The sequence below is a fragment of the Dendrobates tinctorius genome, unplaced genomic scaffold, assembly GCF_039654945.1.
Source record: "Dendrobates tinctorius isolate UK_male_01 unplaced genomic scaffold, ASM3965494v1 ptg000104l, whole genome shotgun sequence".
Lineage (NCBI taxonomy): Eukaryota > Metazoa > Chordata > Amphibia > Anura > Dendrobatidae > Dendrobates > Dendrobates tinctorius.
Window position 1 is genome coordinate 15,742,053 of NW_027361772.1, and position 16,575 is coordinate 15,758,627.

A 16,575-nucleotide genomic window follows, 5' to 3' on the forward strand; every position below is an offset into this window, starting at 1 on the left:
TGAATCACTTTTAAGGATTCGTTTGCATGTATCCTGTGCTCTACGTTGAGCACTTACATCGAGGTTTCCATCTAAAGTTGTGGATCTAGGGGGTAAGGTTTCTCCTTTGGAGAGTGACAAGCCAGGCGTTTAATTCTCCTCATACTGGCATGCCAGACCTGGCTTGTCACTCTCCACAAAGAGAAACCTTACCCCTTAGATCCACAACTTTAGATGGAACCCCGATGTAACTGTTCAATGTAGAGTGCAGGACACATGCAATAGGTGGCACTAGAGTTCACGTCCTCTTCCTCTCTGAAGAGACAATTTGCACATCTAAAGTTTAAAAATATGTGATTCAGATGGAAATCCCTGAGCGATCCATTCACATATTGAGGAGGCAGAGTTATTCTGTACTCCACCTGGCTTCTGTTCAGTGGTGTCTGTTTTTTTAGTGGTGCACAAAGTGTTGTTGGCCGCGCTTATATGTATTCCTAAAAGAGATGGACATCAGGAGATCATAGGCCAGATGGTGTCCATAGTGTCTCCATCTGCCTCATTATAGGGAATCTTCTGTCGGGGTTTTTGCCTGAATCAAGTATTTAAGAGTTTTTCATGAAACCTCTGTGTAAGCACTCAGTGCAGAGCACAGGATAAATGTGAACTTAGCATTATTTCAATCTTTTGGAGGCAGAATAAAAAATTGCTATTATTAATTTTTTATGCCGTTTGGCATATGACTTTTTGATTGCATTTTATTCCACTTTTTTGGTTTTTCTCACAATGTTTTTTTTTATAAATGGATATATGCTCTATAGTGTTATAGTATGCAGAAAGGCATAATAAAAATGTTCACTATAGCACTATATATTTAAACATCTTATTTACAGTATGTACATAGATAAGCAAATTCATGAAAGCATCAGAATTCCTTAGTTGCATCCACACTGTTCTACGACCATATCCTCATGGTTCTTCATTACAACAATTTCATCTTCGTACATCAGCATTGACATTGCACTCATCTTCACTGGCATGCAGGAGGAGCACTCGACTTTTTCAGTATTGTACAGCTTAACCAAACTCTGAAAAAGCAAAGATAACACATTAGAAGGTGTGATTCTTCAACACACTAGTGGTGACCTTGTTTTTTCTGCATGTTCATTAGAATCAGGTTTGTACAATATTATCATCAGAAATAATCAGTGTTCTAACTTTACATATATTCATTAAAAAGTGGTTTCCAGCACGTTACTTATTTTTTTACAGATTAGTTGGATATCAAATGGCGAGAGTCCAATTTCTGACACCTCCATTATTCAGCTGGTTGCAACTTCTGATACTCCATGGCATCTTCAAACACTTTTTGGTGGCCCACAATTCTACTATTCACTTACGGTATATGGGAGAGAACTTGCAGTACCATTTATGCCCGCTACATCATGTTTAGAGCGATGGTGCCTTTAACCACAATATCAGTGGAAGTGCTAGAAGTTGGATTCCTACCAATCTGATATTGATGACCTATCCTAAAGATACATTGTCAGTATTAAAAGTCCTGGTAAATCCCTTTAAGGCTAATTATCTTTAAAGGTTGATTTATAATGGAGGCTTTCTGAGTTCCAAAGTTAACAGAGAGCAGTGCTACATGCTATGTTCTTTGGCCTGTCATAAAGTGACAGAAACCCTAATGGACTCTCCAACAGAGTCTTTGAACCCATATATTAACAAAGCCTACATAACACATGCTATTGGCCATACAGTTTACCTACCATGCCTCTTCAATGGTTTTCGCACAATTGACGTTTGTGTTACATCTAGAGAATATGTCATGGATGTCTTGTAGGGAAGATGCGAATGGGACAAATGTGCATAAATATGGCAGTACCATAAGGAGCAAGATGGGGGTGAGGATGATGGTAACGCTCACCTGTAAGGGTTGTGTAAGGATATAACACGTTTAGACGCCTGATGTGCCCTAGCTGCCACCCCATGGCTGGAGGAGAGTATCCTGATAACAGTTTGGGAAAGCGGGGACTTTCACGATGTGTAGCCTGTGGTCACGAAAAGGATGAGATCCAGAGAGTAGAAACAAGGAATTTATGCAACCAACACATTTATTTACACTTGTTTCTTTACCTTGAGAAGGTGCTGATCCAGCGCCAAAACGCGTTGGTTGAATAGCAAACTTTGTTTCTACTCTCTCGATCACATCCTTTCCGTGAGTGCAGCCAGCACATCATGATAATCTCCACTTTGCCACAAATGTCTGGTAGGTGCATGTCCAGCTTTTGGAATCTCCACATACCATATAAAAGGGGGTCTCTTGACCACCTGGAAAAGTTCCTGCACATCCTTGCCCAACTTTTTGTGTTACATAGGTGGAAAAAAAAGACCAGTAAGTTCAACCTTTCTCCACCAACTATAAATTATGTGTCACTAAATTATAATCCACAATGACTGACCTTATCTTCCTTATAAATATGGATCCCAGAGAATGTAGCTATGCCATAAATGTTCATGGTGGAAAATGTATTTAACGTTAAGTATGTATGTTAATGGACAACAAACATGGAAATATTTTATCTACATTAATCATAGACAATCAACATATAACTTAGCCGCTTCTGCTAAATTGGAGAATATGAATATTTAGTCATACATGTTTGATACTTACTTTTATAAAAGCATGGTTTGTTGGCTGAAAGCTTTCATTGAGTGGAATTGGACATGCTCCCTCACACCTATAGGCGTTGTACCTTCTTGGGTAAACGACTCGGTCCCCCCATTCAATCTTATGAAACTCCACCCACATGTCTACTTTTCTACAAAAAGGTTCACCCACTTCTATGGCATTGGCTGGCTTACTGTTGACTATTATGTTGCGTTTTGGATTATGGTTCCGCTTTTGTCTCCTTAGACCACCACTTTTGGTTGTTCTTTCTGTCCTAATGTACTTTGAGGACTGTACAGTTTGAAAAAGGCTGGAAGAGCTAAAATGTGTTGTGTTTGGCTTTTCTTTAGCAAAGACAACAAGCATGGCTCTGTCTGAGGGTAAAGGATTGTCATCTAGAAGTTCGGTGTTCTGTAGAGTTTGACCAGAGTCTATATTATTTGGTACCTGGTCTTCCGCTAGTAGATATTCTACACTTACACCTGGCTCTCCATGGTAGATGGAATTTTGCAGAATTCTGGTTAAGTTAAAGATCTTCCAGGTGTCATCCATTTTTGTTGCAGAGTTAGTCTTGAAGGATCCCATGAAGAGTTTCTTGTGACCACTCTTCCAATGGTAGATCTTCACCGTGATATTATGTTTCTTTCCAAAATGAGGGAAAAAAATTCTGAGTTCCAGCAACTTTAGTTCTGAGCTGCTGGAGATAGAAGACATATCAAAAGATATCATCCAGTGATCTCCTTCTTCGGTGCAACCTAGAGAATACACAAAGAAGTAACATTAGCATCCAGACGGTCAAAACATCAGTGTCTCGAACAACAGTTTTGTATATTCATTTTTCCCTTTTTTTTCTCATGTAAGTCCTGTCAGCTACTGACAGACAAAACAAAAACTATTTGGCCAATTGTCACAACATGGGATGTGTATTGAGACTGTATAGATCTTTTTTTTTGTTGTTGTTCTAGTACAAGTCCTAAACCGAATACACAAAATCTAATGACTTTATGAGCATTTAGCTCTATTCTGAAGTCTGCCGGCCAGTCATCCATCACCAGAGAGGAGAAAACATATAAATAAACAGATGGAAGACCAGTCTGATAAGGATCTTCCCATTCCGACTTAACATGCCTGAGAGCAGTACAGTGCCTGAACCTCTCTCCATCATCTATTGCCAAATTTTTGCAAAAGGGGCTACCTGTATAAATTTAGATTAACATTTTTTAACATTAATAAAGTCTAATACTGAAATAATTGATATTTTAAGTATTAAATTAATATTTTTGGAGTGCTAAAGACCACCATATACATTATATAAAAATCATCCAGACACAACAATTGGATGACCATCTAATGTGTATAAGGGCCTCCTAACTGCCCCTGTAAGGATGATGTTGGGAGAGGGAAGTATACAACCTGTTGAATTTGAATGGCTGATGCTTTTGTTTGGCGGTGAGATAAGCCGCTGCCAAATAATTTTGCTACCAACTCTCACAGAAAACACAGGCATGCCAAGTGCTCTGGAGTATTGGAAAGTTGGGTGAGATAGGTGTCAGGTGAACAATCAGCTATCTAATGTGTATGTGGATCTTAAGACAGCAAAAAGAAAATATTTCAAATTTTTTCTAAGTGGTTACACCAAGCATTACCGACCACCCCAAAGTGAATTAAGAGTATGAAGACTAAATCTTCATATTTAGATGACCCTCCAATAGATCCAGTGATGAGAGAATATGAAAATCTTGACCCTTACATGTCCTTCAAATGCCCATTCTATATTGAATTGATTGATAATGAGGACATTTTGACTTAAGTTAAGGTATGTAAAGAAGCTGTACTTACTCCTTGCACTGAGACTCAGGACAGTGTCAGATTCTTGGAGGGCTGGATGCTCCAGTCCAGATAGCTCCGTTGTATTCCCCGTGATGATTGACTGGTAAAGCTTCATCATATAGAGTGGATAGTTTGTTCTAGGGGTATGTTTGCTGCTATAAAATGAATCTTGTAATCCTTTGCTCCCTTGGTGGGGAATGGTCAGAACTACATGAATAAATGCTAGGAAAATAAAGGTGCTCAGTAAAGCCATGTCTACTCTGATCCTCTATTTTGGAGGTCTCAGTCTGATGTGAGCAATCACTTTTTGACTTTATATAGCAAAGATGACTATTCACACCTCAAACACTTCACACTTACAACCTATTCAATGTCATAGCCCTTAAACCAGCCACTGTTTGGTTAGTCGATTTCTTCAGTGATGCTAATGCCCAATATCTGAACTTTTCAACAGTTTTGGTTCATTCAGGAGACCCTGAGGACCATACTTCAAGCAAAGCACACAAATGTTGACCAATAGCATAGACTGTGTAATCGCAGATTAGTGGTTGTTCCAGTATTATTAGGTTTCAGTTAACACTTGGAATTAGAGCACTGAATTAGAGAAAACATTAAACAGATGTCAACTTTCTTCTGTCTTAAGACCCCACATGCACAATAGACTTAAGTTGGCTGAACCCACTGATATCGTCAGGTTTGGCTGACGGTCTAATGAGTATGAGGCGTCGGCGGAGTAATAATCAGGAAAGATGTGCTGATTGAACATGTCTGATTTCAGACTACCTACGAGTATCTCACTTTTCTTCCTGAGATATACCGCCAGCCAATGTGTCAGCCATCGGATTTGTCATAAAAAACACAGTTGGCTTGGCTGAACGTGCACTTCTGTGTCTGCTGAGATAGCTGATCAATCACAAAGCATCATTTGGCTGACAGCCATCTAATTTATATGGCCAGCTGAAGGCCCCTGTACACGTCAGCTGAGCTTGGGCCGGCAAAAATCATTAGTTGGTTGGACAAACAATCGCTCATAGACGGAGTAAAATACATCCAGCCCGTGTTTTTCATTGGATAAAAAATTCCATAATGTCTAACCTAAGTTTTGAAGGATAACGAATATTCATTGCTTAGTAATTGTTCGAAATGAACAATAGTCCATTGTACCAAAATTGTGTAGACAATGGTTCGGCATGGTCGAAACTAAATTTTGTCTAATATGTACAGGCACTATTAGAAGTTATAGTAGTACACTGATGGGCTATTAAGGAGTTCACACATTAGATGATCATCCACCAATTCCAAACATTTGAGCGAGACCACATAGAAATTATGATGTAGATGTTGGGGGAATAAAGGATTGGGCATGTTGGCTTTTAACATGTGGAAACCCTTGCTCTCATTGAACATGAGTTGTTGTCAGAGATTTCTTGTAGCGGCTTGCTCCCCTCTCCCTCCAAGCTTCTGTAAGTAGTCAGATGTATTGGTGCAATCAGGAGGAATAGCTGTCAGCCTTATGACCTGTCATCTAAGAGGTATCTAAGGTGTATCTGTATGGCCACATTTTGACTTGGTTAGATGGGCCTTTTGATATGGTATGTGACTGAATATGCCCCCTGAATAGGACTCTCATCATTTGGAAAGATAGTGTAAGCACTGTGCTTACACTGCTTGCCTCTCGTATTTGAAGACCTGGCAAATAACTGTGAGACCAATGATTATTTTGACTGATGAATCTCTGTCCCAACTGTTTCATACATATGCCTACTTGGCTAGATCCAAACATGTATGTATTCAGGATGAAAAGAGGGGATTGGTAGAAACTCTGGCAGTGGCTTATCTCCCCTTTGAACTAAAGAATTCAGCATTGAAATTCAACAGGCCCGACCTTCTTAATTTGGCATCATTTGTCAGGGGACAGTCAAGAGGCCCCCAAACACATTAGATGGCCTGTTGTGTATTGTCCCAACTAAATTCATGGATTCTGAAAGAATATCTACATAACATGGTGCTGTATGGAGACAGCCTATGGGGACACATACAGTTCCTATGACTAAAGATGGCCATACACATTAGATGAATATTAGCTGAAATTCTATAATCTAAGGAATATAAGGGACCAGCCAATCCTCTGATTTTAATGGTGTTTTGACTATCACTTAATAGCAGATGTATCTCCTGATGTAACCCCGTGAGAAGTATTGATTCTGGAATAACTGCATAACACTTTGCCATAAGAAGACAGATGAAGAGCCAGAGACTAAAGATGGCCATATACAATAGATGAATTTTGGCCAATACCGCAAAATTTTAGCAATACAGGATAAAGATCTAATTTGTATGGAAGGACCAGGTAACTATCTGGCCGAGTAGATGTCAGAGGAAACAAGGGTTGTACACAATAGATGAATGTTGGCTGAAACCACCAATTTCAGTGTGATTGGCCGACTATTTGATGTGTTTGGGGGTATCCCTATTTTACTCTGATTGCAAGTGTTGGGGTTAAGAAAAGTTGAACAGATCAGATGAATGTTGGTTGAAAACACCGATTTTTATTTTTTTTATATAAATTATTTTAATAAATTATTGTTATGCCGCTTTCACCGCATTCCTCTGCAGCCGGGGCGCTGCACCGAACGTCATCACTTCCGGTATCGCAGCAGATCCTGGGATCTCGTTGAGTGCGCACCTCCCGCGCTTGACTCTGTGGCTGGACTTTGTCAAGCGCGCATGCGTTCCTCCATAGCCTGACCACGGCTGCACCATCTCTGACATCTCTATGGTCCTGGAGGACCTGACCCAGAAGTCCCAGCACACTTACCCTATATCAGGCTGCCCTTTCCTGTAGGTGGCGCCTGATTATCATTTTGGCTTCCTTGCTGTACCTGCTTGGTCTCTGCTTGGCTGCTCTCTGTACTCAGGTCCTTTGCTCTGTGTTCAGGAGTGCTTCCCTGCACATGCCCTGCTTTGCCTTGCTCCCAAGCATGCTTCCCAGCACACGCTCTGCTTTGCCTTATACTCAGGCGTGCTTCCCAGCAAGCGCTCTGCTTTGCTTTGTACCCAGGCGTGCTTCCCAGCACGTGCTCTGCTTTGCCTCATACCCGGGCGTGCTTGTCAGTGCACGCTACATGCTATCCTGTGCATAACACAATAGCAACGGTACACAAATGCATCCTGTGTGTCATAAATTAACCAACAGGTGCCGTTATTGTGAGACAATCAAGGATCAATCGCTATAGTTCATAAAACGAGAGTGTGGAAACCACTAAATATTGCGACTAAAGATCCATATTATTAAATATATAAATCATCTTTATTAGAAAACGGACAAAATAGGACAAATGGGGGACCTGTGCAAACAGCAAACAAAGTGCAATAGTGCAAAAACATGCAAGACTAGCCACAGTCAAGCATAGGCTATTACCATAGGCTTACAACAAGATATACAAATCTATATGGAGAAGCATATACTATACATAAATGTGCTCAAAAATAGACACATGGTTAGGCAATGTGGTGGATAAGCTGCAATGCAATGCTAGAATAGCTGCGCACGGTTTGTCCAAAAATCACCACAGGGACCGCCCGGTCATCCTGAAGGCTATATTTGAGGTAATGGTGTTTCGGGGTATTAACCCCATCTGGGTGGGCGATATACATGTCCTCCAGTGGTAGGAATAATTAGCTGCTCCGTTGTAACATGTGCTCAATGGCATAGTTGGTGGTACTTTGTGGCAGCAGCATTAGATTTTACTGGCATTTAGCCGGATGATACATTGAGCACATGTGGACAATTTCTGACAGGCACTAGCCTTTTTAGTGTGGTGATTTATGGACAAACCGTGTGCAGCTATTCTAGCGCTGCATTGCAGCTTATCCACCACATTGCCTAACCATGTGTCTATTTTTGAGCACATTTATGTATAGTATATGCCTCTCCATATAGATTTGTATATCTTGTTGTAAGCCTATGGTAATATCCTATGCTTGACTGTGGCTAGTCCTGCGTGTTTTTGCACTATTGCACTTTGTTTGCTGTTTACACAGGTCCCCCATTTGTCCTAGGTCCCCCATTTGTCCTATTTTGTCCGTTTTCTAACAAAGATGATTTATATATTTAATAATATGGATCTTTGGTTGCAATATTTTTTGGTTTCCACACTCTCGTTTTATGCTATCCTGTACATACGTGTCCCCGTGCATCTGCTTAGCACTATCCTGTACACTGCGTGCCCCCGTGTCCACGCTTTACACGCTACTGCACCCAGCGTACTCCCATGTCAACGCTTTGCACACTCCTGTATCCTGCGTGTCCCCGCCTGGACCTTACTAGACACGCTCTCTCACGTCTTCTGTGAGCCGGCCATCCAGTTCCAGCAGTCGTGGTACTTTACCCCCCTGGGTATGCCGGTGCTGTTCTTTTGCAAAGATCTTCTTCTGGACGCCTAGTCATCTGCGGCTTCTCCTTTAAAGTATTCTCCCCATCTGAGCGAAATTACTCCACCGGTGACGAAGAGTTATTGGCCATTAAGTTGGCCTTGGCGGAATGGAGATACTTACTTGAAGGTGCCATACATCCATTCAAGATCTTCATGGACCATAAAAACCTGGCGCACATCCAGTCAGCACAAAGGCTCAATCCCCGGCAGGCCAGGTGGTCATTATTCTTTGCCCGTTTTGATTTTGAACTCCATTTCCGGCCTGGCGATAAAAACATTAAAGCTGATGCTTTATCGACGTCTTTCCAGTCGATTGATACTGAAGAGGAACCTTCACATATCATCGACCCGTCCAAGATAATTACCGTGGCTCCTGTCAACTTGACTTCCTTACCCCCAGGAAGAACCTTTGTGGCTGAGTGCAATCGAAAGTATTATGCTGGGGACATTCATCCAAAATTGCCGGCAATGTGGGAGTCAAGAAGAATCTCTCCCCGTTGTCCTGCTACTACTGTTGGCCATCTCTTTCCCAGGATGTCAAAGACTTTGTAGCCTGTTGTCCATCCTGCGTCAAGAACAAGGTACCCAGACAACCACCTTCTGGGCTTCTGCTTTTGCTTCCTCTTCCAGTACCTTCGACTCAATGACAGCACATAGCCATGGATTTTATCACCAACCTGCCTCGTTCCTTCAGTTGTACTGTGATCCTGGTGGTTGTAAATCGATTTCTCGAAGATGGCCCATTTTATTCCTCTCCCCGGTCTACCCTCTGCTCCCGAATTGGTGACGATTTTCATCACTCACATCTTCAGAATTCACGGCTTCCCTCTGCACATCGGGTCAAACAGAGGGGTTCAGTTCACCTCCTGGTTCTGGAGAGCTCTTTGTGGACACATGAAAGTGACACTGGACTTTTCCTCTGCCTACCATCCCCCAAAAAATGGGCAGGTGGAACGAACGAATCAGATCCTTACATCCTATATCTGTCAATTTTCAAATGCTCATAAAAACGACTGGGTCAGTTTACTTCCTTAGGCAGAGTTTGCATGCAACAACCACACCAGCGAATCTTCGTCTGTTGTGAGTTCATTTTCCCCTTCACCATTGAGGTCTGATGAACTCCCTCTTCTGGTGAAGGAAGGTAGCGAGGCTGATTACAAAGCACCTGAGCAGAATGATGATGACTGGGTGACTGGGATTGCTGACTGGATATAAGGCAGCCGACGCCCTTCTGCCTTGCGGGTGATTACTCTGAGGGATTCTTGGAGACCAGTCTGATTCCTGCTCCTCCAAAGCTAAGTTTTCTGCTCTACTTTTTGCATTTGTGGTTTGGTTTTGTTTTGCCTTATTTTTCTGGATTTCTGCCTTTCCCTGCTGGGTGAGCTGAATTCCTTTTTGCTCTGTCTTCAGATAATACCTGAGTACTGATATAGTCTTTTTGAAGCCTAGCGTCTTCAGGGCTTTTTTCCCTATCAGTCTGTTGGCTCTTGTTTTTGAGAGGGTTTTGGTGGATTGCAGACAGCAGCTTTTCTATTCTGTCCTATTTAGTTAGCTTGGGCCCCATCATTTGCTCAGCCTATCTTTCTATCTGTGTGAGTGTTTTTTCATCTTGCTTCACCGTCATTATATGTTGGGGGCTGCCTATTGCTTTGGGGTCTGCTCTGGGGCAGTTTAGATTTCCCTTTCTGTCTTTAGGCTATGTAGTTCTCTGGCTTTGATCGAGGGGTCTAGGGCACCGTAGGAACCCCCCACAGCTACTGCTAGTTGTTGTTGTTAGGTTCAGGGGTCTGCAATCCGATAGCTGCCAACTTCTCTGGTTTTCTGGACTTAGCTAGTATTTCTGTTTTTGCCTCCTACGGTGACTCATTCATAACAGAATCACCCGCCATACCGCAGATCCTAGGTACTCAATAGCAGGAAAGAATTGTAAAAAAAAAGTGTGTATATTTTTTCCTCTATATCTCTGAGACCGTAGGGGGAATTTTTTTTACTCTTAATGGAGATAAAGCAATTGTCTGATCGTGTGGAGCAGCTCGCTGCGGAAGTGCGGGGAATTTCTGCCTACCTTGCTCATTCACATGCTGCTGAACCAAAGATCCCTACTCCTGATGTGGTTTTTGGGGATCGGACTAAATTTTTGAATTTCAAAAATAATTGTAAATTATTTTTTGCCCTGAAGCCTAACTCGTCAGGGAGCTCTGCGCAGCAGGTTAAAATTGTCATCTCTTTGCTGCGTGGCGATCCCCAGGATTGGGCATTTTCTTTGAAACCAGATGATCATATTCTGACTAATGTGAACGCATTTTTTCAAGCCTTGGGGTTGTTGTATGACGAACCTAATGCTATTGATCAGGCTGAAAAGACCCTGTTGGCATTGAGCCAGGGTCGAGATTCAGCAGAATTGTACTGTCAAAAATTCCAAAAGTGGGGGGTCCTTACTACCTGGAATGATAATGCCTTGGCAGCTCTCTTTCGGAAGGGTTTGTCAGAAGCCGTAAAAGATACTATGGTGGGATTTCCTGTTCCCTCTGGTCTTGACGATTCTATGTCATTAGCCATTCAGGTTGATCGGCGTTTACGTGAACCCAGAACTGCACGAAAGGTGTTGCCACCTGTTGAACAAGTGTCTGAACCTATGCAATGTGATAGAGTTTTGTCCAGGGAGCAACGTCAGGCGTTCAGAAGGCGTAATAAGCTGTGTTTTTTTTGTGTAGATGCCTCGCATATTATTTCTGTCTGTCCTAAATGAGAGAAACGTTTTGCACACACGTTTTCTGTGAGTGGTGTTCAACCTAAGTTTCTTCTGGCAATTACTCTGATCTGCTCCCTGTCCACATTTTCCGCCAAGGCTTTTGTGGATTCGGGAGCAGCCCTGAATCTAGACTAGGATTTTGCTAAACGTTGTGGATTTCCGATGACACCTCTGCGGACGCCTATCCCTTTGAGGGGGATTGATGCTACTCCTTTGTCGAAAAATAAACCTTAGTTTTGGACCCAGGTGGTAATGCGGGTTGCCCCAGACCATCAAGAAAATTGCAGATTTTTGGTGTTGCATAATTTGCATGATACCATTGTTCTGGGGTTTCCCTGGTTGCAAATTCATAATCCAGTTTTAGATTGGAAATCTGTGTCTGTGGTGAGTTGGGGTTGTCGGTGTGCCCTTAGTGAGGCTCCGGTTTTTCCACCTCTCCTCAGTCGCATGATGTTCCTGACTATTTGGCGGACTTTTATGATGTATTTAGTGAGAATGAGTCTGCGTCTTTGCCTCCTCATAGGAGTTATGACTGTGCAATTGAACTGAGCCCGGGGTGTAAATTTCCTAAGGGTCGGCTCTTCAATTTATCTGTACCCAAGCACGAGGCTATGCGATCCTATATTAAGGAGGCGTTGGAGAAGGGTCATATTAGACCATCCTCTTCACCCTTAGGTGCCGGGTTTTTTTTCGTGGCCAAAAAGGATGGTTCATTAAGGCCTTGTATTGATTATTGTGCCCTCAACAAAACTACTATTAAATATCAGTATCCGTTACCCCTGATTTCGGATCTATTCTCCAGAGTTAAAGGTGCTTGCTTGTTTACCAAGCTTGACCTCAGGGGGGCGTATAATCTTATCTGCATTAAGCATGGGGATGAATGGAAGACGGCGTTTAATACTCCGGAGGGACATTTTGAGTACCTGGTGATGCCTTTTGGGCTCACTAATGCCTCTTCTGTCTTCCAGTGCTTCATGAACGACATTTTCCGAGACTTTGTGGATAAATTTTTGATTATCTATCTGGATGATATTTTGATCTTCTCCAAGGATTGGGATTCTCATGTGGAACATGTTCGGACTGTGTTCCGGATCTTGAGGGAGAATTCCCTGTATGTCCAAGGATCGAAATGCCTTTTTGGGGTACAGAGGATTTCATTTTTGGGATTTATTTTGTCTCCGTCAACTATTGAAATGGACCCGGCCAAGGTACAGGCCATTTATGATTGGGTTCAGCCCACTTCTTTGAAGGCCCTCCAGAAGTTTTTGGGTTTTGCTAATTTTTATCGGAAATTTATAGCAAAATTTTCTAGTATTGCCAAGCCATTGACTGATCTGACTAAAAGGGTGCTGATGTGTTGAATTTGTCTTCGGAGGCTGTTTCTTCCTTTCAGGAGCTGAAGCGAAGATTCACTTCTGCCCCGGTTTTGCGGCAACCTGATGTCTCACTCCCGTTCCAGGTAGAGGTGGACGCTTCTGAGATTGGTGCAGGAGCTGTTTTGTCCCAAAAGGATCCTGTAACATCTAAAATGAATCCCTGTGCTTTCTTTTCCTGAAAGTTCTCTCCATCTGAACGTAACTATGATGTGGGGAATCGGGAACTGTTAGCCATGAAATGGGCATTTGAGGAGTGGAGACATTGGTTGGAGGGAGCTAAACACCAAGTCGTGGTCCTCACTGACCACAAGAATTTGATTTACCTGGAGTCGGCCAAACGCTTGATCCCTAGACAGGCTAGGTGGGCCTTGTTTTTTACACGTTTTGATTTTGTGGTCTCTTTTCTTCCTAGCACTAAGAATGTCAAGGCAGACGTCCTCTCTAGGAGCTTCTTTGCTGATTCTCCTGTGGTGACCAAGCCTGCTACCATCTTAGGCGAAGGGGTAGTTCTTTCTGCCATCTCGCCCGATTTGAGACGTGCTCTGGAAGAGTTCCAGGAGGACAAACCTGAGCGTTGTCCTAGTGGAAAGTTGTATGTTCCTGACCAGTGGAAGAAGAGAGTGATGTCTGAAGTTCATTGCTCTGCATTGGCTCGTCATCCAGGTATTTTTGGTACTAGAGATCTGGTGAGTCGGTATTTTTGGTGGCCCGCCTTGTCTCGTGATGTCAGGAATTTTGTGCAGTCCTGTGGGACTTGCTCCCGGTCTAAACCTTGTTCTCGCTCTAGTGGGTTGTTGATGCCTTTGCCGGTCCCCAGGAGGCCATGGACCCATATTTCAATGGATTTCATCTCTGATATGCCTGTCTCTCAGAGAATGACTGTTATTTGGGTGATTTGTGATAGGTTCTCTAAGATGGTTCATCTTGTACCACTCCCTAAGTTGCCATCTTCCTCTGAGTTGGTGCCCCTGTTTTTGCAACAGGTGGTTCGCTTGAATGGGATTCCTGAGAACATTGTATCTGACAGAGGAGTTCAATTTGTGTCTAGATTTTGGAGGACTTTCTGTTCCAAGCTGGGAATTCAGTTGTCCTTCTCCTCTGCTTTTCACCCTCAGACCAATGGGCAGACGGAGAGAACAAACCAGACTTTGGAGTCTTATTTGAGATGTTTTATCTCTGCTGATCAGGATGATTGGGTCTCATTTTTGCCCTTGGCCAAATTTGCTTTAAATAATAGAGCTAGTTCTGCCACTTTGATGTCACCTTTTTTTTGTAACTTTGGGTTTCATCCTCGATTTTCTTCAGGGCAGGTGGAGCCTTCTGCCTGCAAAGGTGTTGACACTGTGGTGGAGAGAATGCACCAGATCTGGGACCAAGTGGTGGATAAGTTATCTCTCTCCCAGGAAAAGGCCCAGCGGTTTTCCAACCGACATAGGACCATTGGTCCCCTGTTTAAGGTTGGTGATATGGTTTGGTTATCATCAAAAAATATCGCTATGAAGGTGGCTTCTCCTAAGTTTAAGCCTAGATTTATTGGACCTTACAAGATTTTGGAGATTATTAATCCTGTCTCTTTTCGTTTGGCTCTTCCTGTCACATTTAAAATTCATGATGTGTTTCATAAGTCCTTGTTGCAGAGGTTTGTTGAACCAGTTGTTCCTGGGGTGGCACCTCCGGACCCTGTATTAGTTGAAGGTAACATGGAATATGAGGTAGAGAAGATACTGGATTCCCGTCTGGCTAGACGGAGACTCCAGTATTTGGTTAAGTGGAAGGGTTATGGTCAGGAGGATAATTCCTGGGTCTCTGCCTCTGATATTCATGCCAAAAGATTGGTGCGTGCCTTTCATCGGGCTCACCCTGATTGCCCTCGTGGCGTGGATGAGGGTTCGGCGACCCCTCCTCAAGGGGGAGGTACTGTTGTGAGTTCATTTTCCCCTTCACCATTGAGGTCTGATGAACTCCCTCTTCTGGTGAAGGAAGGTAGTGAGGCTGATTACAAAGCACCTGAGCAGAATGATGATGACTTGGGATTGCTGACTGGATATAAGGCAGCCGACGCCCTCCTGCCTTGCGGGTGATTACTCTGAGGGATTCTTGGAGACCAGTCTGATTCCCGCTCCTCAAAAGCTAAGTTTTCTGCTCTACTTTTTGCATTTGTGTTTTGGTTTTGTTTTGCCTTGTTTTTCTGGATTTCTGCCTTTCCCTGCTGGGTGAGCTGAATTCCTTTTTGCTCTGTCTTCAGATAATACCTGAGTACTGATATAGTCTTTTTGAAGCCTAGCGTCTTCAGGGCTTTTTTCCCTATCAGTCTGTTGGCTCTTGTTTTTGAGAGGGTTTTGGCGGATTGCAGACAGCAGCTTTTCTATTCTGTCCTATTTAGTTAGCTTGGGCCCCATCATTGGCTCAGCCTATCTTTCTATCTGTGTGAGTGTTTTTTCATCTTGCTTCACCGTCATTATATGTTGGGGGCTGCCTATTGCTTTGGGGTCTGCTCTGGGGCAGTTTAGATTTCCCTTTCTGTCTTTAGGCTATGTAGTTCTCCGGCTTTGATCAAGGGGTCTAAGGCACCGTAGGAACCCCCCACGGCTACTGCTAGTTGTTGTTGTTAGGTTCAGGGGTCTGCAATCCAATAGCTGCCAACTTCTCTGGTTTTCTGGACTTAGCTAGTATTTCTGTTTTTGCCTCCTACGGTGACTCATTCATAACATTCGTCCAAGTCTCCCTTGTTCGTCGTTTTGGGACAACACCCCAGTGTGCCTCTTCCGGTACCCTCTGTCTCGGGAGTGCCTGTGGCTGACTCTCTACCTGTGGAGTTCTCCAGGGTCTGGCAAGAGACCAAATGCGCTCTCAAAAAAGCACGGGACAAGATGAAACTACATGCAGATAAAAGGCGCCTGGACTTTCCTCCTTTTCTCCCTGGTGACAATGTGTGGCTTTCCTCCAAATACATTCGCCTTAAGGTACCATCTCACAAACTGGGTCCCTGAAACATTGGTCCTTTTGAGGTCCTCAAGCATATTAATGATGTGGCGTACAAATTGAAGCTACCCACTTCGCTCCGCATTTCTAATTCCTTCCTTGTGTCCCTCCTCAAGCCAGTGGTGCTCAATCGGTTTCATCCTTCTCCGGGCCACACACCTCAGCCTGTTCTCGTGGGGGATGAATTGGAGGTAAATGATATCCTGGCCATGAAGATTTTAAGAGGGAAAACCCTTTTCTTAATTGACTGAAAGGACTTTGGCCCTGAAGAAAGGTCTTGTGAACCCCGGGAAAATATCCAAGCACCCCAGATCTTATCTATGTTCCTTTCCAGCCTTAGAAAGGGGGCGTAAAGAGGGGCGTACTGTCATGCCGCTTTCACCGCATTCCTCCGCAGCTGGGGCACTGTGCTTGACGTCATCACTTCCGGTATTGTGACAGGTCCGGGGGTCTCGGCGAGTGTGCATGCGCACCTCCCACGCTTGACTCTGTGGCTGTTCACTCGACTCCAGGACTTTGTCCAGCGCACATGCGCTTCCTCCATAG

The 16,575-nt window shown here is 43.4% G+C and overlaps 1 protein-coding gene across 1 annotated transcript; it reads right to left on the reverse strand.

Moving 5' to 3' along the window:
* Positions 1–270: 270 nt before the first annotated feature.
* LOC141100464 (nodal homolog 2-A-like) lies at positions 271–4,601 on the reverse strand. The gene is made up of 3 exons (XM_073588971.1): positions 4,493–4,601; positions 2,657–3,408; positions 271–1,064 (listed from the first exon to the last, which is right to left on the reverse strand). The coding sequence occupies exons 1-3, from the start codon at positions 4,599–4,601 to the stop codon at positions 912–914; spliced, it is 1,014 nt and encodes a 337-aa protein (XP_073445072.1). The 3' UTR covers positions 271–911.
* Positions 4,602–16,575: the final 11,974 nt, after the last annotated feature.